We start from the raw sequence: 26,832 nt of genomic DNA, 5'->3' as shown, positions 1-26,832 counted from the left end.
ATCTCATTGTTTTTTATGACAACATAAACTATTTTGTAAATATTCCATGAATAAAAATGATTTACATTATATAAATATATGTTATCTTATTTATTTATTTAATATATGATATCAATATATTTAAAATTTAATATAATTAAATAAAGACAAGAGCTCAATCATAGTTTGGTTATGGTGAAAATAAGCTGCGACAAATTTGCTTTAAATTAACTTAATTAGTATAATTAATTACTACTTGATGTATATTTATTTAATTATATAATAGTATGTACTTATATATATATAAAATAAATTACAGTGAAATAAGTACCATTATTATAGATGGACAATAATACAGGGAAGGCACTCTAAGCCATTTCATTTCAACCAAACAGTGAAACACTAGTGAGTGCTCTGCTTGAGATCTGATTTGAGAAGAGGATACTAACATTTTAGGTACAACACAACCCAGGTTATGGACTAAAAATTAAGCTGCTCTTCTTCAATCCTCCCCAGCATTTCATGCACAACTCCGGCGATCTCGTCGGCGGACGTCGCCGGACATTCCTCTTCTACCTAATCAACATTCATAAGAAAAGAAAAACTTCAACATTACAATACAATACAAACTTCATATCATAATATTCATAAAGTAGTAGATATATATACCTTGAGACTGAATGAGTAGAATGTCATATGATCAAAGGTGGTCAAGTTAAGATGAAAGATGGTTAGATGAAGACTATGAAGACCAGTGACCATTTTGAGGAGCTGTTTTGGTCTTGATCTTGAGAGGACCTTGAGGCTTGCATGGTTTTCCACCATTGTTACCTGAATGTCAGCCATTGCTGATGAACTGTTCTTCTTCTTTTTGGTCTCTTCTAACAGGTCTTGAGATGAAGATGAAGATGATGATGTTGATGAAGAGTACTGTGGGAAGGTGAAGAAATCAGTGAAGGGGGTAATGGTGCAGCTGGATGATGAACATTGATTCATGTACTTCTGAGCTTCTAAAGATTGGAGGAGTTGCTCAAGTTCTTTGACATAGTTTATTGCACCGCCAATCACTGATGCTTGATCACCCTACATGATTCATATGAAGATCTTAGCATGAGGTTTATTCAATAACAAGTAATTAAGTTTTGCTAAGAAATTAACAAACCCTTTGGACATAGGATGGAGGCATGAGTGACCGGAGAACAGCAAGGTACTCATTCATGAGTTTCCGCCGATTGCGTTCGACGGCAATGTGAGTCATTCTCTGGTTCTCTAGCTCTTCTTTGTTCTTATAGGTTCTTGCTCTACGTCGGCGTTGTCGGGAAGCTGAAGTTTCATTGAAGAAGTACTCTTCCTTCTTGCAAGTTTCAGGGGATGGAGAGTTTTGTTCTTCTACAATGGAGGATAACTCATCCATCCATCCACTCCATTGTTCTTGGCTCTCTCCAACTTCATTGTTTATCATATTCTCCTCTTCAATGACTCCAAACTCATTCCATGTTCCACCAATGGTGAGCAATTCTTTGCATGTATATGCAAAGAGTTCTTGTGAGAATACAGCAGCTTCTAAGGCCATTGTTTTGCTAAAACTTGAGTGTTTTGCTATGTGATACACTCCTAAGAGACCCACATGTTTGGCTTTTAAAGGCACCAAGACACACAAGCTCTGCTTCCACTTAAGGTCTCAGTTTAGGGCTTTTAAAGTCTTTCAAGAAACTTAAACAATAGGAGAGAGAGAGAGAGAGAGAGGTGACATATAACATGCAGAAGAAGAAGAGACAGGTGTATGTGTTTTTTAGCAATGTTTTGAAAACCGGACCGGACCGGCCGGTCGGACCGGAAAAACCGGGAACCGGCCCATAGCCCGGTCCGGTTTTGGAATTAATGTTGACCGAGTTTTGAGCCAAATTCGAGCCGTAAACCCGGTGAACCGTCGGTCGGACTAAAACCGGATGGAACCGGTTTTCAATTTTTATTTTTTATTTATTTTTTTGTTTTTTGTTTTTGTTTTTTTGTTTTTGTTTTTGTTTTTTGTTTTTGTTTTTGTAAGAAAGGACTTAGGGCGTGAATTCATTTCTTTTTCTTGATTTCATGATCTTTCTTTGAGTCTTGATTTGTTGAAAAATATTGTTTGGATTTTTAGACTTTTGGAGTTTAGAGGTATGAGAAAATAAGCACTCGTAAATTGTTTAAGAGGTATAGATCGTTTTAGGACTTATTTTTATTTTATACTTTTATTTTAATTGTAATGATGATCAAATATGAGAATTAATTAATCATACTTAGTTCTAGTTTTGTTTTGAATTTTTTTATTCATGCCTTGTCTCATCCTCACATAATTAGTAATTTAATTAGTGGTTTAATTTATGTAGTTATCATCATCCATTTATAATTAATAGATTAAGAAATTAAAGGTTTAGGGAGTTGTATTTGTTGCTTTATCTAGATTAATTATTTGAATCTTCAACCATTTTGATAAAATCATAATGATATTAAAATAAATATTTAAGATAATTATGATTAAAAATATAATAAAATTTGTTATTATATGTATATATAATATATATGTATATATATATATATATTATATATAATATTTAAAATAATTATTTATTTATGACGTCATCCGGTCCGACCAGAATGGGTCATCCGGTCAAACCGACTGACCCGTGACCCAAATATGAGACCGGTTCGCTATCCGGTCCGGTTTTAAAAACATTGTTTTTTAGTGTCAAGGGAGACGGTGGAGAATGGAACTAAAAAGTAGGGCATGGAGAAGGTGAGTTGATAACTTTGATTTTGTAAAAGTACCAATTTGCATGACATGTCTCCCAAAAATACAAGATGGATGGGAGAGAAAAAGGCAAGGTTGACAAGAAAGAAAGAAAAGGCTCAGAGATTCTATAGAAGCGAAGCCATGTGTGTACAGTCTGTGTAGTTTTTCAATTAACGTGTCTCAACATGAGAAACCATGTGGCTACACCATCCTTAGTCTCAAGACACTCTCAACCTAAAACATTCAACTTATTAATTCACTCTACATATGTCCTTTGAATTCATGCAGACTAAAACATTTTACCCATCTTTAAAATGTCACAATTAGACCACATCATGATTGTGACCACCCAGGACCTGATTTTGTTGTATTCTTAAAATACAACTAATTTACACTTGCATGATAATTATAACTTAACACATAAACAAGATTGTAATGTCAGAAAAATCAGTGGGCGGAACAAGGTTTATTATTTATTAGAAAAATACCTGACAAGATTCTTCACTAATATGCATGATTTGAGTGATTCTCTTACAGATTTGAGCTGAATTAAGAAAGAAAAATATGATTAAGAATTGTGCAATTGCCTCCATTTTCTGACATCTATTGTCTGTATAAGGCATGTAAGAGAAGAACCATAAAATAATTTTTGATTAATTTTCTGATTACTTAGTCCAGGCACAAACATTAGTTAATAATTGGTAAACAGTAGTCACTAATACTTAATTAGTTCATTATGATAGGATTCTAATTAATCAACTGTAGCATATGCCAGCTTAGGTGAGCAGAGAAAAAGGTGTTCATGGGTCCACTTAAACATTCTCTTCTCAATCTGAGCATAGATTTATGGTCACAGTGGACAAATGAGGATCATTAAGAATCCTCATCCATGCCTAGGGTAGTGTTATTCAAATTCTTAGGAGCCAAAGCACTTGTCCTATGCATTTGACTAACTCCTCTAGGTAGTGTGTTTCTCCAAAAACAAAACCACTTTTTGTTTTTTAAACTTGCAATGATACTCTTTTGCTAGCTCTTCCCAAGCTCTTGCAATTGTACAAAAATTAAGAAAAAATAGAAAGTAAAAAAGTTATCTAACCACACTGTTAGTAGCAGTGATTCCTCTACTGCATCAAGTGGACCAGATCATAATGTTTTCATGTTGATCTTCAATCAAATGAGATTAATAAAACTCCGTGTGAGTGTTTTGAATAAAGTAATAAGGGGTTGATTTAATCCTTTTTTTATTCCTCAAAATTCATCCAGCATCTTTGGATTTGGTAAAGATTGCTTATTGACAAAAAAGCCCCATGACTTCACCCTATTTACACCTGACATGTTTGACAATTTATAATTTATAGTCATGTAGGTAAGTAAATCAAAGTTTTAAAGAAATAAAAAACAAATTTTTATTAAAAATTTCAATTACTATTTGAGAATTTAATTAAAAAAAATTAAAAATTTAGAAATTAGGCGCACATTCTCCTACAATTTCTATTTTTTTTTTATATAATATTACAAATGAAATATCAATTATACCCTTTAAATTCATGCTAACATAAAACAAAGTCTCTCTTGCTACTCTTGCTTGTCTCATCTCCATCCGAACTCCTAAATAAGCTATCTTGAGTCTTAACCCAACCCTCTATTTTTCTCTTATCCAAACAAGTAAACAACCCCAATATATAATATAAGCTTTCCAATTTGATCTCAAGGAGATTCCTCTCTGTATATTTAGCCCTTAAAACTCCAATGAGACTCTGAGCAAACCACATGATGCATGCCCCTCATAAGCCAAACAAAGACCTTCAGAGAGCGTGAAGGCCTTAGCTTATGATCCAGATAATCCAAACATCTGCCATCTTGTTCTAGGGGCTATACAAAGCCTACCATGACCTTATTATTGTTTGGTCATAATCAGTGCAAGAGTGAAAAGTGATTCCACAATAGTTTTGTCCCTTCCCAAATTCCCAACTCCCAAATCTACTTTCACAGCTCACCCTCACATTCAAACAAAAACCTATTACCCTGTTTTGTTAATTCAACAATGTGAGTGAACTCTATTGATCTGTGATGCGTATGAGAACGGGCAATGGGATAAGTTGGTCTCAAGACAACATCATCACAATTCCACTAAAGGGTCCTTATAGGCATCACCATCACCATTTGTATGTACAGACATTAATAATCATCTCCCTAACCTATGTATTGTTAGCAGATGCCTGATTTAATGCATTGTGGTAAGATATCAAGAAGCGCACCTTGTAAGAATAGGGTTTAGGAATAGCTTGGAGGTACCATCACAATGTGACAACCATCATCTCTCTTGGACTGCAATGACCTTGCTATGGTGTTGTTGTAGGTTTGCCGAAAGAAAAACTCTGTTTCTGTACATCTAACAATGAAGACTTTAAAGCTAGGAAAAAAAAAGCAAAGAATCACAGAATCACTAGGCCAAACATCAATCAAATGTGCATGAACTCATATTCACTGCTAACAGTGAAAAGTTCCATTTTTCCTCTGATCTTCCAATGACCTACCTTCTTCTGAACCTTTCCATTAATTAAAGGAATAGATAGAGTCTGCAAGAAATTTCAAGTATGAATAGGAAATGAAGTTAATGAGCTGCCAAGGAGATGCAAGTGATAGGGTGAAGAGATGTGTGCCACTAGAAACAAGAATACTGTGACTCCAGAAAAAAGGTCAGAACTCATTGGCCACATTACACGTCTTCTCCTTCTTGGATCATCAATCTAAGGCATCAAGGCAGAGAGAAACATAAAATTGAAATATGATCAGCATAGTACATACATGTTCTAGAAAGTGTATTGTTGTTTTCTTCACATCAATGTGCGATCTGTATCCATTACTAATAATTTAGAATCCCCTGTAATTGTAAAGTTAGGGTTTTGCAGAGATGACAAAATAATGAATCAGATGCAAACGCTACTTGATGCACTCGGAGGTATATTAGAAAAAAAAAAAAAATTTAAAATATGTTCCCATACACAAACTATAATATTCACATGAACAAATAAGAAATACTAAATTTTAGTCCTTTTCAGTCCAGGTTTCAGCCTCCTCATTGAGCTACCCTGTCGTGTTCGGATCACTTGATTGCCAAGCAATTTATCATAAAGTACTTATTAATTTGGATAAGTTCATGTTATTTTATCTGGTGAAATAACAATCTAATACATAGGGATTAGGGAGGCATGTCTCTCAATTATAAAAATTCTTTTCAGAAAAGTGAATGCAGATTGAGGTTATAAGTGCCATGGACTTGAGGCCAGCGCATACACCAAAGAAAAGGGCCACGATTGGAGACAGGCACATTTTTTTAATTTTTTTCGTGTATACTAATATAAATATAAGCATTGTTGAAGTTTGATCTTAGCAATTCATATCGAGCAAAAAGTGGAGACTTGGTAAAACACTCGCTATCAGAATGAAACGTGGAGGTTTTAGGTGGTAAAATCAAATGAAACATATCAAACTAAAGCAAAGGTGAAATTAGAAAGTCTGCCAACTATGTCAACAGGAATGTTGCTGCAGAACTGAGAGCATTGAACGCACAATTGGAGACAATTTTCATTACTACTTTTCTGATTATTCTCCCCCTCAAGTTGCAGAAACAATCATTCTTTGGTTCGCTTTCAAATATTCTTCAGTTCATAGCAAATAAATTTCAATCGTCTGATCCTATGATTTCTCTTGAACTAAAATTCCTTGATATATACAATGGGCAAACGATCAATATAAATAGGCTAAGAATCTGGCTTCCAGGCTTCCGTAAAAGTTCAATGAACCTATGTTATGAACCTCCTATATTACACAAGCATTCATCAGGAAAAGTATAATATCATAACCATTGGATCAATAGAATAATACCCAACTTGAACTTTGACCAGCCATTCTGACGATAACTTCACCATCTTTAAATAATTGTGATAAACTTAAATGACCACTAACTTAAATTGCTCAATGGTTGACTTTTTCATTAATACAATACAAGTATTTGTGAAATTCATTTCTTTAGTGAGGGCTTCCGATTCCTAAATAAGCTTCAAAGTCATCTTGATTGAATAAAAGTATTCAGTGAACTAGGATTGACAACATTGCACAAAAAGAAGGTAATGTCATATGTCTAGTTCACTTTGAACAAAAAAGAACTCTCTAACTCTGATCCTGGTTTGGAATCTTTGGATAGAGTGAAACAGAATAGAAAAAGAGCTATGCATTTTCCCTCAATCCAGACTCCAGAGACAGCATGAGACTAAAGTTTCACCTATTTTTCCATCAAAATTAATTAAGGGATCAAGTACCACAATATATAATAATTTTGTATCGCTATCTCTGTCATTTTTGATAGCTAATAAAAAAACTAAATAAGCAACTCGCAAGACTATACCAAGTCCAAGCCACACCAAAAGAAAAAGAACAGATACATCCAAATTAAACAGAAAAAGAATGACACATTATTCATGCCATCTTCTCAGTATGCACCAGTGTTTTGACTTATTCAGAAACAGCTTTACTTCGAATAAAATTATGACATACGGAGATGACTGGAAGTTTGGCCAGTGCCACAGCTAGTTTTCAGTTTTCACCATCACTTTTATTTCTTTCCTAACAGTTTTACCATATCGCCATAAATATATATAGTACATACACTTCACGGCCAGAGGGTATCCAACCATTCAAGAACTAGTTCCCTAGAGACTAGGATATTATAATTGGTCACGTACGTCCTTAGAATAGTGCAAGGTGTCAAGTTCATCTCCAAGCATGGTAGCTCTATCAATCACTCCGGACTGAGATAATTCACAAACGACGTGAATTCTATTCAAAACGAGAAAAACAATCTTGACAAACGGCCTAAATTTTATTCTATTCAAGACTAAGAAATTTCTAACTGACAATGCAAACCAGTCAAGTCTTTAATTTCTAAAAAATCTCTCTTGACAAAGATATTAGTATTGCATTTTTCCGTGATTACTGGAAAATTCTAAATGACAATGTATATGTTAAGTAATAAAATCCAGTCATTAAACTTGTAAATGTTAGATAAATGAACACAAGTATACGAGTTTATCCACAAGTCAACAATGTCATTATGAATAGAAAATTGCTTGTATGACCCGTTAAAAGTGAGTAATTGCTAAGATGCCTTTCATAGAAATCATGTTTATCATCTCATCATGAAGCAGTTGCATTTGCTTACATACTCCTATGTTTAAAAAAATTAATTAATTTAAGCCAATAAAAATCCAGATTTATTCTTGTCTTGACCTCTATTTTTTCCTTCCTCCAGATATTAATGAAAATAATTTTAATTTTTTCAATTTACTTCTATTCTAAGGGGTATATTACCAAATAATGCAACATAGCAAATGTGATTTTCACAGGACATAATGTTAATTATCCATTTTTCCAGGGGTATGCAAGCAAAAAAATCCCTTGATAATTTGATGAGATGATAACAATTTATATTATGTGATTAAGACATTAATTTTATTTATTTGTTCCAATAGTCAAAGTCTGCCAATAAAGTCACATGTGGGGGCTCTATTAAATAATCCTCCCTAAACAATGACTTATTTTAAAAATTTGCAAAATTTTAAAAATTAAATCAGCTCAAGATGTAACTCCAAAATATTTTATTAATTATCATAAAAAATTAAAACCAAATAAAAAAAAAACTTTACCTCATTGGCGGGAAACACACTATGCCACGTCGGACAAAAATCTCGACAGTTATATACACCGATGCCCAGGCCTACCAGCACCGCAATCAAAGCACCTCTTAACAAATGGCAACGAAATCTCACCGTTCGATCAACGCACCAGTCCATCCCTCACCGTCGATCTGGGCTCCGGCTATACTCCTCTCTCTCCTGATTCTAACCACCACCCGGTGCGCGGAAGCCCAAAGCTCACCGCCCTCCACCGCCTCACAGATCAAATCCAAGCCGTTCAATCCCTCCTCCGCCTTCATCATCACCGTTCTTGTCATCGGCATCTTCTTCGCCGGCTTCCTCTCCGTCTACCTCCGCGGATGCGCCCGCCCGGCCGCTGCTGGCACCTCCGGCGGTGATTCCCCGCCGTCGGCTTTCGTAGGCATCAAGCGCGGGCTCGATCCGACCATTCTAGCTTCGTTCCCGTCGATGCCCTACGCCGAGGTCCGGGAACTGAAGCTCGGCCTCGGTGCTCTCGAATGCGCCGTTTGCCTCCTCGAGTTTGAAGACGATGAAACCCTAAAACTCCTCCCCAGATGCTGCCACGTGTATCATTCCGACTGCATCGACGCCTGGCTTGCGGCCCACGTCACCTGCCCGGTTTGCCGATTCAACCTCGCCGCCGCTCCGACCGAGGATCACGTCGCCATCGACGTCAGCGATGAGAGAGAGGCCGAGGTTGCGGAGCTGGCAAGGATCGGAAGTAGGAAAAGGGAGCTGAGATCGAGATCCATTCGGGGGCCCCGATTCGGGAGGTCGAGATCGGCGGGGAACTTGGCGGCAGTGAGGGTGGATAGGTTTACACTGAGGTTGCCGGAGCCGGTGATGGAGGAGGTCATTGATGCGGCGACGTCGTCCGGCCAGCACCGGCGAGCGGTGAGCTGCGCGGTTGGAAGAAGCGGGCGTTGGATCTCGAGGGCGCTCTCAGTGAAACAACCCAAAATTGAACCCTATTCGGCCGAATTCGACCCGGTTTAAATCGGTTCAGTTTTAAACCGGTTCGGTTTTTTTCCAACAAAATGCTAAAATTAGTGCGTGCATCGGTTTATGTATATATTTTCCCATATATCCTTCGAATATTCTAATTTCTAATTATTAAAAAATACTCTTTTTTTTATCTCGAAACCTCAGGCCAGTTTTAATTTTTTTTATTTATTAAATATTAATATATATTTATATTTATATAAATTGTTTTAAGTAAATATCATGGATTAATTTGGAAATATTATGTGCACCAGCCAGAGGGAAATAATCTGTATTGTATTTTTCTGAATTTTATTTACATACATATATTAAAAGTATATTCCGTAAAATTTGAAAAAAAAAAAATTGTAAATCAATTAATAAATAAAGGTGCTTGAAATGCCAAAGGGTCCATATAAATTTTGTATTAATATTTTAATGCAATTCATTACTAATGATTATCCCATGAATTAAATTCAACTGTAGCTATTAATATTAAAAGATGATGCATTGCTTATTAGAAACAACATTATTAACAAGAAAAACTTATATAGCCATATATTTGAATTTTTTCAAATGTACTCATTTAGTCTTTTTATTTTAATTTAGATTTTATTGGTCTTTTTATTTTTTTAATTTAGGCAAATTTGATCTTTGGTTGATATTGGTTCGTCCAAAACTACTCACATAGCCTTATTGAAGTATTAAATCTTAATCAAAATTATTTTTTTTTAAAAAAAATTGTATTTTATCTAAATTGGACCCGGATCCAATACCTAAATTAAGGGTTAAGGCCTTCTTTGGCCCTCCTTCCATTCCAGTCATCACCATTAGCCTTTCCTTCTTTAAAATCCCACTTCCGCCCATCGAAACCAAGGCGCCTCCCATCAAGACACAACTGCAACACCGCCTCTTGCAGAGCCATTGCTATAGCACCGCCTCTTGCCAAGACAATCATTGCAATACCACTCTGAGACAACCACTTCAGCACTATTTGTTGTCGAACCACGACTACCACCCAAGCCATGAACACTACCAACTAGCCGTGACCACTACCCAAGCCATGAATACTACTAGCTAGCCTAACCATGAACACCACCACTACCCATGAGCCGCGAATACTACCATTGCTAAGCCGAGCCGAGCCACTGATCCAATGTATATATATATATATATATATTATTATTCGTCAATTGTAGTTTGTAACATGAATGTTTGTATCAATTGCAATTTGAGTTCTTGAGTTCCGTCAATTGCAATTTATAATAATTATAGTGCGATATTTCAATGTTTTTTCATGGAACGAGAGTGTTGTGACTGAAAATTCATATCCGGAAACAACATTTTCTTTAACAGCCTATCAGGCTGATCGTAATCAATTGAATTGTTTAATCAATTAGAAAATTCATACATGGAGTCACAACCTAACAATTTGCAACATATGCAAAACCCAAAGAAGCATTAGCAACGGGCAATTGTATAATCACTGGTAATTTCATCCAAACAATGAGATTGTATACACTTTTGTTTGAGACTATCATTTTTGCATTTTGCATTCTGGTGCATAGAATGAAACATTGAAATATTTGCATCCAAATAATGACATTGACAAATTTCATTCAAACTATTATCAAAATTTCAATTCCAGTGAATTTGATAAATTCATAGAAAGAACCTTCTATTATTAACTTTCCACTTATTAAAAAAAAATTGTCCTGATATTGTGACCTAAAGACATACCATAAAATTAAAGTCTACAACCATAAAAAAATAAAAATAAAAATAAAAATAAAAATAATAAAAATAATAATAATAATAATAATAACCAACTACAATAATTTAAAAACAAAGATTCCAAATTGTTGTTCTAACTTCATGGTTGCGTTCGCCGCTCGGAGATGGTAGTGTTTGCTACTTGCCAATGGTAGATAGTGTTCACGGCTTGGATAGTGGTCATAGCTCAGCTAAGGCAATACTGAAAAGGGTATCTCGACGGTAGGTGGTGCTGCAACGGTGTCTTTATGGGAGACGTCTTGAAATTGGTGGCCGAAAGTTGGATTGTGAGGAGGAAAATGCGAATGGTGAGATTGGAATGGAAGCCCGATTTTGAAAAAATATAACATTTTCTCCCACAAAATAAATTTTTATTAATATTTAATATTTTAATATTGGATTACAAATTGAACCGATGTCAACCAAGAACCAAATTTACCTAAATTGAAAATAAAGGGACAAGCAAAATGTAAATAAAAATAAAAGAATTAAATGGACACATTTGATAAAATACAGGGCTATTTAGGATATTTAACCTATAATTAATCATCCTAAACTTTTTTTTATCAAAATTTGTTTTTCTTTTTAACAAAGTGGGCAAGTGATCAAATAATATAAGTAATACATATATCATAATAAAATATTTTAAAAAAACTAATTCAAGATCTCTTGTTCATTGTTAAAATATCTATTATTTTTTAAGAGATTAATTATTTAAATAAATATATTTAATAATTAATTTTAAAAAATATTAATATTAATAAAACAATTATTATTATTTTGTAAAAAAATAACTTTAAATTATATAATCTTAATTATTATTAATTAAATTAAAAATCTGTTAGTCTAAATCTATTTACTCTATAATCTATAAATTACCTGAGCATAAGTTGATATATTATATAATATTATTATTTAAAATATAATTAATATATGTATGATTTTTTTCTAAGTACATATTATTAATGCATATATTATTGATATTTATATTGATACATTTATATAAATATTATGTATGATTTCTCATCTTAAAAGATGTGTATAGATTTTGAATCTATATATGTTTCTCGTGATAATTTTTTTTTTATTCTCTCATACTATTGAAAATCTGCCAATTTTGTGAGAACTTTTTCAAATAATTTAAACTTTTTAAAATTTTTATAGGGTAATATGTATGATTTTGTATGTATGATTGTTTTTCTATGTATATACTATTAATATTATATTATTAATGCATATATTATTGATGTTTATATTGATATGTTTATATAAATATTATGTATGAATTCACACTTCACGTCTTATAAGATATATAGATATAGATATATATATATATATATATATATATATGATGTATATAGATTTTGAATCTACACACGTTTCTCGTGACCATGAAATGAGCAATGGTCTCTCTCTCATAAGAGATCCATCCAATTTTTTCTCTCCATCTCAATCCTTTTTTATTGTTTCATACTTTTAAAAATCTGCCAACTTTGTGAGAACTTTCTCAAATAATTTAAACCTTTTAAAATTTTTATAGGGTCATATGACCCCCAAAGTCTATGGCTCTGCCCATGGCTTGTGCATGTTTATTTTGATGATTTGAATGTGGCAGAAATTGAGGGAAAGAGTTTGAAAGGTGCAGAATAATGAAAGGAGGAGTTGGAAAATATCTTCCTTGATTGTTTTCTTTAGCCTATAAATGCTTAAAAATCAAGTACTCTTTTCCATCTCTAATTCTCCACACAATTAAACATCTCTCTTTGGAAAAATGTATGTAACTAGGCCTCTCTCCCTCAACAACAACAATCCTAAGTTGTCGGCACCACCACCAGAAGGGCCAGGTTCTGGCATTCTTGTGATCCAAGATGAGGCTGCTGAAGCTGAAGCAGTGTGCTGCATGGGACTACGTGAAGATTCAAGGATCTACAAGCTACCATTTCCTCAAAACAGGAAGACAGTGATCAGTTACACCACCTTTATCATCTAACCTTTACTATGCTATTATGGCCGGGGGAAGACATAAAGTGTATGCTCTTATTAGTTGTATTCAAAGATTTGTCTAGATTTCTTATTATTAATCTCATTAATTAATATAACTACTCAATAAGTAAATATATTAATGTCAAAGATCTCTTATTCTATGCATCTATTATTAACTTTCTTTTTACAAATTAATTAATTAAGTTGAAAATTACAGCGGAAAATATATAGTGTCTTAATCAATTAACACTAAATTATCACTAAACTAGTCATGAGTAATAAAACAAAGAAATTAAACTATAACTTAAAACAAATTTGATTCAACTCTGACAAATGAAAATTCACTTGCAACTGCAGAAAAGCAGCAACATCTTCAAAAGAAGAGGATAAGGGGACATGCTTATGCTTTAACTTTGTGAATGACACCAAACCACTTTCTTTTGATCCTGCAAACATATACCAGCAAGTAAAGATCATTCCTAGAGGGCATAGGTTCACTGCCAAAGCTGTGGCCGCAGATGGATTCCCTCCAACGTTTCTAAGAAGAAAAGGTTGGACAGTTCAATTCGAGGATACCTCGCTAACACAGCGTCCTGTGTTGTGAGTTTGGAGATTGACTAGAACCCAAAAGAAGAGAATACCATAGAAGAAGAAGAACAGTAAAATAAAATAACTCAAAACATCTACACTTTTCATTTAAACGAAGGACTACTTAACAAGCTTACAATGTATAAAAGACAAGAGTAATAAATGCAAAAGGACAACCTGGTACTATGAACTTAAAAGCAACTGATAACAAAGCAGTAAGATAGAAAGTTGACTCCAATCAATGAATGCCAACTAAGATAAAGTAAACAACTTTCACAGTTCTGAATTCTTAACCAATGCCAGCACCTTGAGCTCCACACCTTGTCTCCCTTCTTGTCCCCTGAGTCTTCACATTAGCTCAAGTATGCATGCATTGATCATTAGTTTTTTTAGTCAATTTTAACACCTCCCCTTGACTGAAAATCAGTTACTCCTAACAATGTCTTCAGATAATGGAATTTTTGGCTTCCCAATGGTTTTGTGAGTATATCAGCCACTTGACTATCAGTGTTACAATGCTCCAAGACAAACCACTCCTTCATCCACTAAGTTTCGAATGAAATGAAACTTGATTTCAATATGCTTTGTTCGACCATGTAATGTTGGATTTTTTGCCACTGTGATAGCAGACATGTTATCACACCGATCACTGTTGGACTATTTTGTTCAAGTCCACAATCATTTAACATCCTTCGGAGCCACACACATTGACACGCCGCCGCAGCAGCAGCTACACATTCAGCTTCGGTCGTCGACAGAGCAACGATGTCTTGCTTCTTTGTCTGCCACAAGACTGCGCCGGAGCCAAGACTAAAAACCATCCCGGATGTACTCTTTCTGTCCTCCAAACAGCCACCCCAATCACTATCCGTGTACCCCGAGAGTTTAAAGTCCTCGCTGTGAGTGTACCACAATCCATGATCCTTGGTACCGGCCAAGTATCTCAGTAGTCTTTTGCCAGCTCCATAGTGTCCTACTGAAGGTTTGCTCATAAACCTTGAAAGCACACCAACTGTAAAGGCTATGTCATGCCTAGAATGTGATAAATAAATCAATTTTCCAATCAACATTCTATATCTCTGACTATCAACATGAGCTGCGCGCCTTATCATTAGAACCAAGCTTCTCATTCTGATTCATGGGTGTTGTAACAGGTCGGCAGTTTATCATGTTGAATCGAGTTAATAGTTCCTCCAAATATCTTTGCTGCTTGACAAACACTCCTTCAAATGATTACACAACTTCAAGACCAAGAAAATAATTCAGTTGTCCTAAGTTAGACATTTCAAATGCCTCCATCATATGAGATTTAAACTCTTGAATCAGTATTGAAGATGATCCAAGATAAACTATGTCATCAACATAAAGGCATAAAAGTAATACATCCCCTTCTCCCTTGGTCTTCTTGTAGAAAGTGTTAGCATTTGGACTCCTCTTGAAGCCCAACCGAATCAGGTAGCTGTCAATTTTACTAAACCAAGCCCTGGGTGCCTATTTCAACCCATACAAGGCCTTATTTAGCTTGTAGACATTCTCCTCTTTCCCCTCAACAATGAACCCTTCAGGTTGTTCAACAAATACCTCCTCAGTTATTTCTCCATTGAGAAAGGCTGACTTAACATTAAGATGGAAGAGAGGCTACTTCAACTGAGCACCAAGATCAAATAGCAACCTAACTGTCTCCATCCTTGCCACAGGAGAGAACACTTCTTCATAGTCCACACCAAATTCTTGAGCATAGCCCTTAGCTACAAGATTGGCCTTGTACCTTTGCACCGTTCCATCAGAGTGAAGTTCAGTTTTGAAAACCCATTTGAGTCCAATCTTTTTATTGTTTTCAGGTAAAGTTGTCAAAAACCAAGTGTTATTCTTCTCAATAGCAGCCAGCTCTTACTTCATGGCAATTTTCCACTCTTCACTTTTGGTTGCTTCATTATAAGAAATAGGGTAAGTGGTTCTTAAAGCAAATGTGCACGTTTCATAGAGATCACTCAGCAGTCTAGTTCTTTGAGGTGGAGACTCTTCTAGTGTTGAGTTGTCGAACCTCTCTCGAGCTTCAACAGCATCCACTTCTTCAGATGTTGGCGCAGCTTCAATGTTAATAGTTGTAACTCCTTGAACTGATTGAGTTCCTGTAGGGTTATCTTCTATTGTTGTGATTTCAGTAATCACCACTGACTTCTTCACATCTCTGCTAACTGTTACCTTGCATGTCAAAGGATTATACAGTTTGTATCCCTTGGATTCATTGCTATACCCATGAATATACACCTCTCAGCCTTTTCATCAAACATCCTCAAGTGTTGTGATGGAATGAGTGCTCTAGCAACACAACCAAAGACACGCAAATAATTCACTTGATGTTTAGAATTATACCAGATTTCGAATGGTGTTTTTCCAATAACAGCAACAGTAGGAATGATGTTGATGATATGTATAGTTGTAGCAACAGCTTCAGCCCAGAAGGTTTTTGGAAGACCCTTTGCATTCAACAGTGTTCGAGCCATCTCCATAGTTGTTCGATTCTTCTTCTCGACAACCCCAAGTTCTGAACAAAAATCTTTGAATTCATTGGAGATTAATTCTCCTCCACAATCAGTGCGTAGTGCCTAGATTTCACACCCTGTACTCTTCTCTACTTGAGCTTTGAATACCCGAAAGTATCCGAATGCTTCTGACTTCAACTTGATGAAGTAAACCCAACAATACCTGCTATAATCATCCTCCAAAAGTAAGAAATACTTACTTCCACCAAGAGAACTTTCCTCCATTGGACCACAAAGATCAGCATGGATCAACTGAAGTCGCTCAGTAGCTCTCCATGCTCCTTTGTTTGAGAAAGCTTTTCTAGATAGCTTCCCAACAGCACACTCTTCACATTGTCCTAAGTCGGCAACTTCAGGAAGCCCGAGCACCATGTTTTGATGCTTCAATTGGGCTAGGCTCTGCATATTTAGGTGACCTAGTCGTTTGTGCCATAGCATAGAAGAACATAGGTCTTTAGTAACAACATTGACTCTCCCAAGCTCTGAAGTATAGAGAGGATACATATTATTTCCCGTTCTCATCACACTAATAATATGTGTCCCAGTTGCTTCATCAGTGATAGAACATATATCTCTCTTGAAGTTAACATCATAACCTTTCATTGCCAACTGTCCTACACTTAATAAGTTATGAGCTAAAGATGGAACATATTGCACTTCATGCAACAACCTTACTTCTCCTTCACCAACTCTCAAAGCAACAGTGCCTAAACCTTCAATAGAGAGCTCTTGATCATCCCCCAACCTTACTTTGTGCTTTTGAGTCTCGTCTAGGCACTTAAACAATCTCTTCTCACCGGTCATGTGGTTGGAACACTCGCTGTCCACCAACCATATTGTATCATCTTTGGAATGATCACTTTGGTCACCACAGCTTGCCATGAAAAGATTTGATATCTCCTTCTCTTCTGCAACAAAGGTGGAACCCTTCTCTGCTGGTGTTGGCTTATCTTTAAACCAGCAGTTAGCTTTAACATGCCTGTATCTCTTACAGTGGTAGAACTGCACCGAGCTTTTGCCTCCATTGTTCTCCTGGTTTCCTGGACTTCGGTGTTTAGGACTTGCACCCCGGCCTCTTCCTCGGCTGCGTCTCCTCCCAGAGCCTCTAAAACAACCTCTGTTGCCTCATCTGTCACCATCTCTCTGATTAGATGTATCACCTTTCACATAGAAAGCCTTCTCAGCACCCTTCTCTGAAGACTGATTGATGCAAGACTCATGAGCTTGGAGTGATCCACTCAGCTCATCCAAGGACATCTTTGCAATATCCTTCGACTCTTCAATAGCTACAGCAACATAATCCCACATAGAGGAGAGACATTGAAGAATTTTTCCAACAACTTCCTCTTCTGTTAGTTTGTGGCCAATGGCTTTAATCCGATTCACAATAGTGACCACTCTTGAGAGATACTCCTTCATCATCTCACCTTCATGCATCTGGAGCATCTCAAAGTTTTGTCGAAGTGTTTGCTTCCTCACAGCCACAACTTTAGATGATCCTTGGAACTCTGTCTTGATCATCTCCCATGCTTCATGAGCGGTACTAGCTTTTGCAATCCGATCCATGATGGATTCGTCTATAGCTTGTTGTATTAAACATAGAGCTATAGCATCCTTCTTCACAGCTTCTCTCTTCCGAGCCTCATCTTCAATCTCCGGCAAGCCCTCCTCAACCTACTCCCACAACTCATGAGAGGGGAAGAGGGTCTTCATCCTCAGACTCCATCTGGAGTAGCTTTCTCCAGTGAACATGGGCACAACTGGCTGCGATAGACTCACCGCGTTGCCGTTTGTCACCATGAACTTCAATACTAGACTCAACCGCTCTCTGATACCAGTTCAACTCTGTTGGTTTAATCCATACGAGATTCGCGGGTTGGTGGGTGTTTCTCATCCAAAATTTCGTGAGCCCTATGGAGAAAAGCCAGCTGGGTTGGTTGTGTTGGGATTTGAAGCACATGCGTTGTTTGTCACTGTACACGTGAAGAGCTGGAGCTCGTACATTGGGGAGATTTGTTTTTGAATCTCGTATCTTTTTGTCTCGTATGGCTCCTTGTCACTTCAGTCTTTTTCTTTAGTAATCGGGTCGAGTTAATGGCTCACATGGGGCTGTTTTAGTAAATCTTTTGGAGTATTAGTAGTATGTTTTGTATCTTCAAAATCATGAGAGAAAGAAAAAGAACGTTAGTTGTCTTGTTGCTCATCCTCTCCTTGTTGTATTTGAACTTTGAGAAGAAGTGAATCCTGCATCTTGAAGATCATTGACTTCGTGGAGTTTCACCTTGGTGTTGGCTTGTGTTCGTGGTGATCTCGCTCGGCTCTTAATCAACACGTGGTATCGGAGCTCCCGGGTGCATGCCAAAGTACTTACGGCAGGGAAGACATGGCGATCACCACCCAAATGAAGCGGCGAAGGAGGGAGTCGCATCACGCACTATCCTATGTTAACGCCCACAAACTACTCCACATGGGCGATTAAGATGGAGGCTAATATGGATGCTCAAGGTGTGTGGGAGGCGATCGAGCCAGCCCGATGGAGTGACGGTGGGACGTGAGGAAGGATAAGATGGCTCGCTATGTATTTTCCAGGCGGTGCCGGAGGATATACTGCTGCAGATCGCGAAGAAAAAGACCGCAAAGGAGGCGTGGGAGAGTATTAAAACCCGTTATCTTGGTGTGGATAGGGTGAAGAAGGCGAGGGTGCAGACTCTTAAGAGTGAGTTTGAAGCCCTAAGAATGAAGGAAAAATGATTCCATTGATGAATTTGCCGAAAACCGAAAGTGCATCGGGCTAACAAGTTTGGTGAACTTGGACAAACTCTGGATGATGCCACTCTTGTGAAGAAACTGCTTTGGCTCGCTCCGCCTAGATTTTTGCGAGTTGTTGCTTCAATCGAACAACTGGTTGACGTGGAAACAATGCCGCTTGAGGAGGCTACCGGACGCTCAAGGCATACGAGGAACGAATCCGAAAGGATGATAGTCACGGAGACCAACTGCTCCTCACTCATGAAGAGTGGAGTGCAAGAGCAAGAAGAAACAATGAAGAGATCTAGAAACTAAACAGGGGAGGACTGGATGGACGGAGCTGGGGTAGGGGACGCAGCGGAGGCCAAGGACGTGGGAGGAGAGGTCGAGGCCTTCCTACTTCGTCGCACCAAGAAGGTAGCAGCAGTGGAAGCAAGGACAAAAGACATATAAAATGTTACAACTGTAGCAAAACAGGGCACTATGCGTCTGAATGTTGGAATGAGAAAAAGGAAGAGGAGATTAATCTCATCCAGGATGAAGAACCGCTCTTATGTTGGCTATGTCACAAGAGAAAAACACAAATGGGAGGAAAGATGCAAGGTTTTTGTAATGCTAATCGAGGAAGAAGTGTTCCCGTAACTACATTGTGCGTAGAAAAGAACAATCCTATAATAGCATATGGTACTTAGACAATGGAGCTAGCAACCACATGACCGGTGATCGTGCGAAGTTCCAGAGTTTGGATGAAAGCATCACTGGGTTTGTGAAATTTGGAGATGGCTCCACTGTTGAAATAAAGGGAAGAGGTTCCATACTATCTGCAGTGCAAAAAACGGTGATCACCGTGTTCTCCCTCGAGTGTATTTCATACCAAAGCTCGAGTAACATCATAAGCTTGGGTCAGATGACAGAGGATGGATATCAAGTCGAGATGGTCGGTGATCACCGTGTTCTTGAGAATCTATGATGAAGATGGAGTGCTCTTGATGTCTGTAAGGCGCACGTCGAATAGGCTTTACAAGATCCAGACTTTGAAACAAGTGAGCCGCCTTGCCTCATGGCAAGCCTTGATAATCCTCGCATGGCTCGCATACAAGACTCGCCACGTGAATTTCCATGCACTAAAGATGATGGTTGACAAACATATGGTCAATGGACTCCCGATGATTACACACCCAAATAGAATCAGTGAAGGTTGCCTCGCTGCAAAGCAAAACCCGAAACCCACTCCCACTCAAGCTAACTTCGCGAGCAAAGGAACCCTTGGAGCTTTTGCATGTGGATCTATGCGGGCCTATTACACCATGCACATTAGCGGTGTAACAAGTATTTTTTTCTTGATCGTAGATGACCACACTCGTTGGATGTGGGTTTATTTTGTAAAGACTAAGAGTCAAGTATGTGATGAATTTAAAAAATTCAAAAATCTAGCGTAAAATTTGTCGTGGCATAAAATTAAAACCGTAAGGTCGATCGTGGCGGGAATTTATATCAAAACATGTTTGCGAGAGATGTGTGGCGAATGGGGCATCAAGCTGACATCTCACTCGCGCCATATACACCGCAATGAGAATGGCGTGGTGAGAGGAGAAATCGCACCAGTCATGAACACCGCGAGAGCTCTTCTCAAAAGCAAACACATGCCCGGGAGGTTCTGGGGAGAAGCCGTAAGACATGCTGTGTATCTATTGAATCGCTCACCAACGAAAGCTTTGAAGAATTGCACCCTCGCTTGAAGCTTGAATGGGAAGAAGCCCTCACTTGGGACATGTGAGGGTGTTTGGTTGTGTGGCGCATGCTAAGGTGACGGAGCCACACCTTTCAGAAACTAGATGATCGTAGCAAAGGCCTTGGTATATCTTGGGGTGGAGGAAGGAAGCAAAGCGCACTGCTTAGTATGACCCTCACTCGCAACAAATTACTTGTGAGCCGCGATGTGTTATTCCAAGAAGATATAGAATGGGAGTGGTGCAAAAAAACAATGAAGTAAATACTCATGACCGCCTCGATTTCATAGTGTCGACAACAAATGAGAGAGATCATGATGTCAGGCGTTTCACTGGTGCAGAGGAGAGAGGTATGATAGATACAATGGGAACCCCATCAACACCAAAATCTTAGATAAAAGGAGGGACGAGAGAAAGTCCCTTGCTGCATGAGGAAGTAACACCTTGCATTGAAGCTGCACCTCATGCTAGTGGGACCATGTACACTAGGGAAGAAGCAGAGACCTCATCGCATACGTGACGGGAGACAAGAGAGGTACAGACACTTGCAGTATATATATGCGTAGACCGTGAGTGAACCAAATGGTTGAAAGATCTCTTGTTGTTGAAGCTGAAAGAACCTTCTTCATACTCCAATGCAAAGCAGTGAAACCATATGGAAGGAGGCCATGAAGAGAGAAATAGAGGCCATTGAAGAGAATGATACCGGACCTTGATCGAACTAACACTTTCGTGAATAAAACCCATCGGATCGAAATGGGTTTACAAGGTGAAGCGAGACTCGAGGGCAAGATCATCAAGCACAAGGCAAGGGTGGTGGCAAAAGGGGTACGCCAGCGCTATGGGGTTGATTTCGATGAAGGTTTTTGCTCCGTAGCAAAAACTTGATACCGCACGGGTAATACTCGCAATCGCCGCCAATCGAGGCCGGAAGTCCACCACATGGACGAAAGTCGGCTTTTTGAATGGGTTTCTAACGGAAAGAGGTATATGTTACTCAACCGGAGGGGTTTGTGGTGACGGGCAAGGAACACATGGTGTACAAACTATCGAAAAGCGTCAGTATGGTTTAAGACAGTGCCCCTAGAGCATGGAACTCACGCTTTGGATGACCACTTGAAATCTCTCAATTTTGTGAAATGCTCACAGGAACAAGCTTTGTACACCAGGCAGGATGATGGAATTGCTGTTATAGTTGGAGTTTATGTGGATGATCTAGTCGTGACTGGGAGAAGTAATGAAGAAATCAATCGCTTTAAGGTTGAAATGAAGGAGGAGTTTTAAAATGAGTGATCCGGCTCATTATCATATTACTTGGGCATTGAGGTTGAATGTAAGGAGAGGTCGATCACACTCAAGCAATCCACCTATGCAAACAAGATCCCCGCAACAATTTGGAATGAAGGAATGTAATGCTGCCAAGCTTCCCATGGAACATAAAATGAAATTACATAAGGATACCGAAGGAGAGCCGATAGACGCCATGTAATATCGTCGCATGATTAGGTGTCTCGTGTACCTTCTCGCACACTCGACCGCACTTATCTTATGCCGTGGGAGTGTACATGCAGATATATGGAGAGACCAACCACTTTACATCTCAAGGGTGTGAAACAAATTCTAAGATATCTAAAAAGGGACCATTCTTTTTGGTTTGATGTACACAAGAGGAGGAAACGATGAAGAACTCAATCGGCTACTCTGACAAAGGTGACCTCGCGAGTGATCCTGATGATAGGAAAAGCACTGGAGGAATGGCATTCTATGTTAACAATAATCTTGTATCTTGGGGATCATACAAACAAAAGGACCGTAGTCTCATCGCCTTATGAAGTCGAGTACATGGTCGCACCGCCGCAGCTGCGTCAAGCGTTTGGTTGGCAAGCATAATCAAGGAGATAACTCGGGAGCCGACTGAACCAAAGTAAGATACATGTTGACAATAACTCACCCATTGCTCGATGAAAAACCCTCAGACACTATGGTCGCAGCAAAACATATTGACATGCGATTCCATTTTTATCGTAGAATGTATTGAAAAGGGGAAGATAGTCTGGAGTCTGGGTGAGCTCGGAGAACAATGGGCGGATATTTTTGACGAAAAGCTCTGCTCGGCATGAAGTTCGCAGCCCATGCGTCAATCATTGAATAATAGAACTCGAACCTCGTGGCATGGATTAGGGGAGCAATGTTGGTTTAATCCATACGAGATTCAGCGGTTGGTGGGTGTTTCTCATCCAAAAATTTCGTGAGCCCCTATGGAGAAAAAGCCACTGGGTTGGTTGTGTTGGGATTTGAAGCACATGCGTTGTTTGTCACCAGACACGTGAAGAGCCGGAGCTCGTACATTGGGGAGATTTGTTTTTGAATCGCTGTATCTTTTGTCTGTATGGCTCCTTGTCACTTCAGTCTTTTTCTTTAGTACTGGTCAGAGTTAATGGCTCACATGGGGCTGTTTTAGTTTATAAATCTTTTGGAGTATTAGTAGTATGTTTTGTATCTTCAAAATCATGAGAGAAAGAAAAAGAATGTTAGTTGTCATGTTGCTCATCCTCTCCTTGTTGTATTTGAACTTTGAGAAGAAGTGAATCCCTGTACTGAAGATCATTGACTTCAGGAGTTTCACCTTGGTGTTGGCTTGTGTTCGTGGTGATCTCGCTCTGGCTCTTAATCAACAAACTCGAGGATACCTCCCTAACACAGCGTCCTGTGTTGTGAGGTTGGAGATTGACTAGAACCCAAAAGAAGAGAATACCAGAGATGAAGAAGAACAGTAAAATAAAATAACTCAAAACATCTACACTTTTCATTCAAATGAAGGACTACTTAACAAGCTTACAATGTATAAAAGACAAGAGTAATAAATGCAAAAGGACAACCTGGTACTATGAACTTAAAAGCAACTGATAACAAAGCAGTAAGATAGAAAGTTGACTCCAATCAATGAATGCCAACTAAGATAAAGCAAACAACTTTCACAGTTCTGAATTCCTTAACCAATGCCAGCACCTTGAGCTCCACGCCTAGTCTCCCTTCTTGTCCCCTGAGTCTTCACATTAGCTCAAGTATGCATGCATTGACCATTAGTTTTTTTCAGTCAATTTTAACACAGCTAATATTTATAGACCGAGAAGCTTTGTCTTGGAAGGTGAAGCCAATGGTGTCAATATGGCGCTTCGACAATAATTGCAGGATTTTGGCTCTCATGTTGTTGTAGGGAAGTGGTACACCCCTTTCATCTTCATCAAAGAAGGTGATAGGTTGAAAGATCGAATGAAGAAGTCTATGTATTATGAGGTTACTCTTGAGCAATTTTGGGAAGAGATATATAGTTGTACCTTGTATGGAGAAATAAAAGTGCACGTTAGTGTAAGTGTGAGAAGGGAAATGGCACTTTTGAATGGGAATGAAGTTGTAGAAGATGATGGTAATGTGGTTGATAAGTTCATTTGGTTCAAGGGTGTGAACTCAAGGGAGATTGGGTTAGGTTTGAGCAAGGTTGTGTGGGAGAGGATGAGATGGGAGGAGAATAGATTGGGCTGGGTCATGAGTGGTGGGGAGAATAAAGTTGAGAAGGTTGATAGGGTTGAGGTGTTTGAAGGTGATGTGTGGAAGAGGTTTTCTTGTTATGTTTTAATTGAGAGATTTGCTTTCAAGAGGATGGATGGTAGTTTGGCTTTCACATATGATTTCAAGCATGTTGATAAAATTAGAGTTAAGTGGGAGCATTAGTTTTCTTGAAAAATAAATATATATTATGGTGTTTTACTTCTTGTTTGGATGAAATATGCAGGGTATGTTTGGAGTAGATTATGGTTTGTATAGCTATATATTGTTCTTCCTTTATATTTTTATGACTTGTTTATGTATAAATCTATTTTTTTAATGAATTAGAATTGTAGTTTGTATTGATTAGTAAAGAATGTTTAAGTAATGACTATTTAATGATTAATCCCAACTTAGAAATGTCTAGATGATTATCATATATATATATATATATATTGGAAAATTATGGAAAAGTTAACATAGTTATTTAAAGAACTAATTAAAATGAATATAAATAACAACAGGTAAAAGACACTATACACAAAAAAGATATAAGGATGAAACATTATAGGTGAGCCCTTTAGGATGCACCAAAGGTAAAGAGAGGGACAATAAAAGAAGGAAGGGGGTTGGGGTGGTGCGCGCAACTCCTAAGAGACAAAAGCCGCCAGTTGGCTCTCTATCATGGGTGACTTTTTTAGTAAATAAGGAACTAGCTATTTTGCTAGAGCTCACATTATGGGGTGGTCCGGGTGGATCATTGAGAAGCACTGAGGAGGAGTTTAGAAAGTGATCAAGCCTACACGTGATAATTAGCACTTAAGGTTTAGGCTTGAGTTGCTTTGGGTTTATAGGTCTACTATCTCTTCCTCTACTTGCATTTGTGTCTCGAATATGGATGGTGCAACTTTTGGCAATATATTTGGACTATCATGGCAGAAGTGTGGTCAATTTGAAGGCTTGGCTAATTATGGCCTTAGGCAAAACATGGGGCATTTGGGAAATTGTTGTTTGGGCAATATTTTGGGACATTTAGCTTAAATGAAACAATCACTTACTTTTTTTCAATTCTCTTTACAACTGATTACATGGTTCTCTTTTTCTTTTTGACAAATGCAGCTAAGTTGGTTTATTCACATATAATATATCAGTTATATACATAAGTATGTATAATTGCAAAAAAAAAAAAAACATAAATTTTCTTGTCTTTTGAAAAATACGGGAAAATAAACATTTTTTAATTCTTAAGTATTAAATGTAAAAAATAAAATTAAAACCCTTTTCTTTTTTAAAGTAAAACTTATTTTTTGGAGTTTTAAGCTAGTCATGCACTACTTTTCCATATTAGTGAAATTTGAATGCATTTGACGTCGCACAAACAAAAAAAAAAAAAAGTTATCTCCAAAATTGTTGAATGATCTAATTTATATTTAAATGAATATCATAATGATAGAAACTTTTAATTCTTTAAAAATAAGAAATATGTAACTTTATTAATGTGATGAAAGTTAATGGACCTCTTAATTTGAAAGATCCACTAGAATTAGATTAGGAGGAGATGAAAATGATAGTAGGGAAAAGTAAAAAGTATTGCATGCAAATAAAAATGTTGATGATGATCTTTCATAGTTCGATGGATGATATATATTTACCTGTTTTTATGGGAGCTGTTATTCCTAATAATACATATTGGTGTTCCGATTTCTAAGTGGTTTATTTCCATTAAATGTTCATATTTTGATATCATGTCAATATGATTTATTTTTAATATATATGTGCTATATATATATAGGTATTATAGATGCATTTTTTATGGCATACTTTTTGATATAAAAAAAGCAAAAACTTGTATAAATAGCCACTCGATCATACGATAAAAGTTTTTATTTTATTTGCTGCAATTTTTCTTTTTAATTTTTCAACTAAACTATGTATAATATCCATATGATATATTGTAATTTTACTATACCATACTAAACTTACTATAATTTGCAACATCAAAACAATAGAGGATTAAATTAGAAGACTCCACTTTAATCACTAAATATAATCTTAACTTCCTTGGCTCTATCACCCTAACTTTGAGGATAATATGCCCAATATTAGTTACAGCTAGATGCTCATTTGATTTAATCACTTATATGCCATCAAGGACGGATTATCTTCTACAACAATTATCTCCTGAGTGTCATCACTCCTCGAATCATTTTTTATAATGTTTAACATTTATTGTTGGTAGATATGATCGATGTATATTAATTTAGGTTTCTTGTTTATCAATATTTAATTTTTGTTTCAATTAGTTATCTTGTATTCTTTAATTATATTACTTAAGTTGTGGTCTATACGTTTAAAAATAAATAAATATGGTAAAAAATAGTAAAAATCAATTAAAAAAAAGGTTGACTACTGTAATGAAAATAAAAAAACTACAGCTGCATGTTTGGTTGGATAGATGAAATAAAAAT

The 26,832-nt window shown here is 37.1% G+C and overlaps 3 protein-coding genes across 3 annotated transcripts; 2 read left to right on the top strand and 1 right to left on the bottom strand.

Annotated features, from left to right (window-relative positions):
• Window positions 1-449: 449 nt before the first annotated feature.
• Window positions 450-1,767, bottom strand: LOC120263454 (transcription factor bHLH94-like). Its single transcript, XM_039271364.1, has 3 exons — window positions 1,142-1,767; window positions 649-1,062; window positions 450-555 (listed from the first exon to the last, which is right to left on the bottom strand). Exons 1-3 carry the CDS (start codon window positions 1,550-1,552, stop codon window positions 460-462), a joined length of 921 nt encoding a protein of 306 aa, XP_039127298.1. The 5' UTR covers window positions 1,553-1,767; the 3' UTR covers window positions 450-459.
• A 6,690-nt stretch (window positions 1,768-8,457) lies between these two features.
• LOC120263455 (E3 ubiquitin-protein ligase ATL6-like) lies at window positions 8,458-9,617 on the top strand. Its single transcript, XM_039271365.1, has one exon. The coding sequence runs from the start codon at window positions 8,563-8,565 to the stop codon at window positions 9,463-9,465; it is 903 nt and encodes a 300-aa protein (XP_039127299.1). The 5' UTR covers window positions 8,458-8,562; the 3' UTR covers window positions 9,466-9,617.
• A 12,880-nt stretch (window positions 9,618-22,497) lies between these two features.
• On the top strand, window positions 22,498-24,550 carry LOC120263649. Its single transcript, XM_039271614.1, has 2 exons — window positions 22,498-22,599; window positions 24,011-24,550. The coding sequence occupies exons 1-2, from the start codon at window positions 22,498-22,500 to the stop codon at window positions 24,548-24,550; spliced, it is 642 nt and encodes a 213-aa protein (XP_039127548.1).
• The last annotated feature ends 2,282 nt before the right edge of the window (window positions 24,551-26,832 follow it).

This window comes from Dioscorea cayenensis, chromosome 6, assembly GCF_009730915.1.
Source record: "Dioscorea cayenensis subsp. rotundata cultivar TDr96_F1 chromosome 6, TDr96_F1_v2_PseudoChromosome.rev07_lg8_w22 25.fasta, whole genome shotgun sequence".
NCBI lineage: Eukaryota > Viridiplantae > Streptophyta > Magnoliopsida > Dioscoreales > Dioscoreaceae > Dioscorea > Dioscorea cayenensis.
The sequence above is the reverse complement of the archived record's forward strand: the minus strand, read 5'-3'. Positions and strand labels throughout refer to the sequence as shown.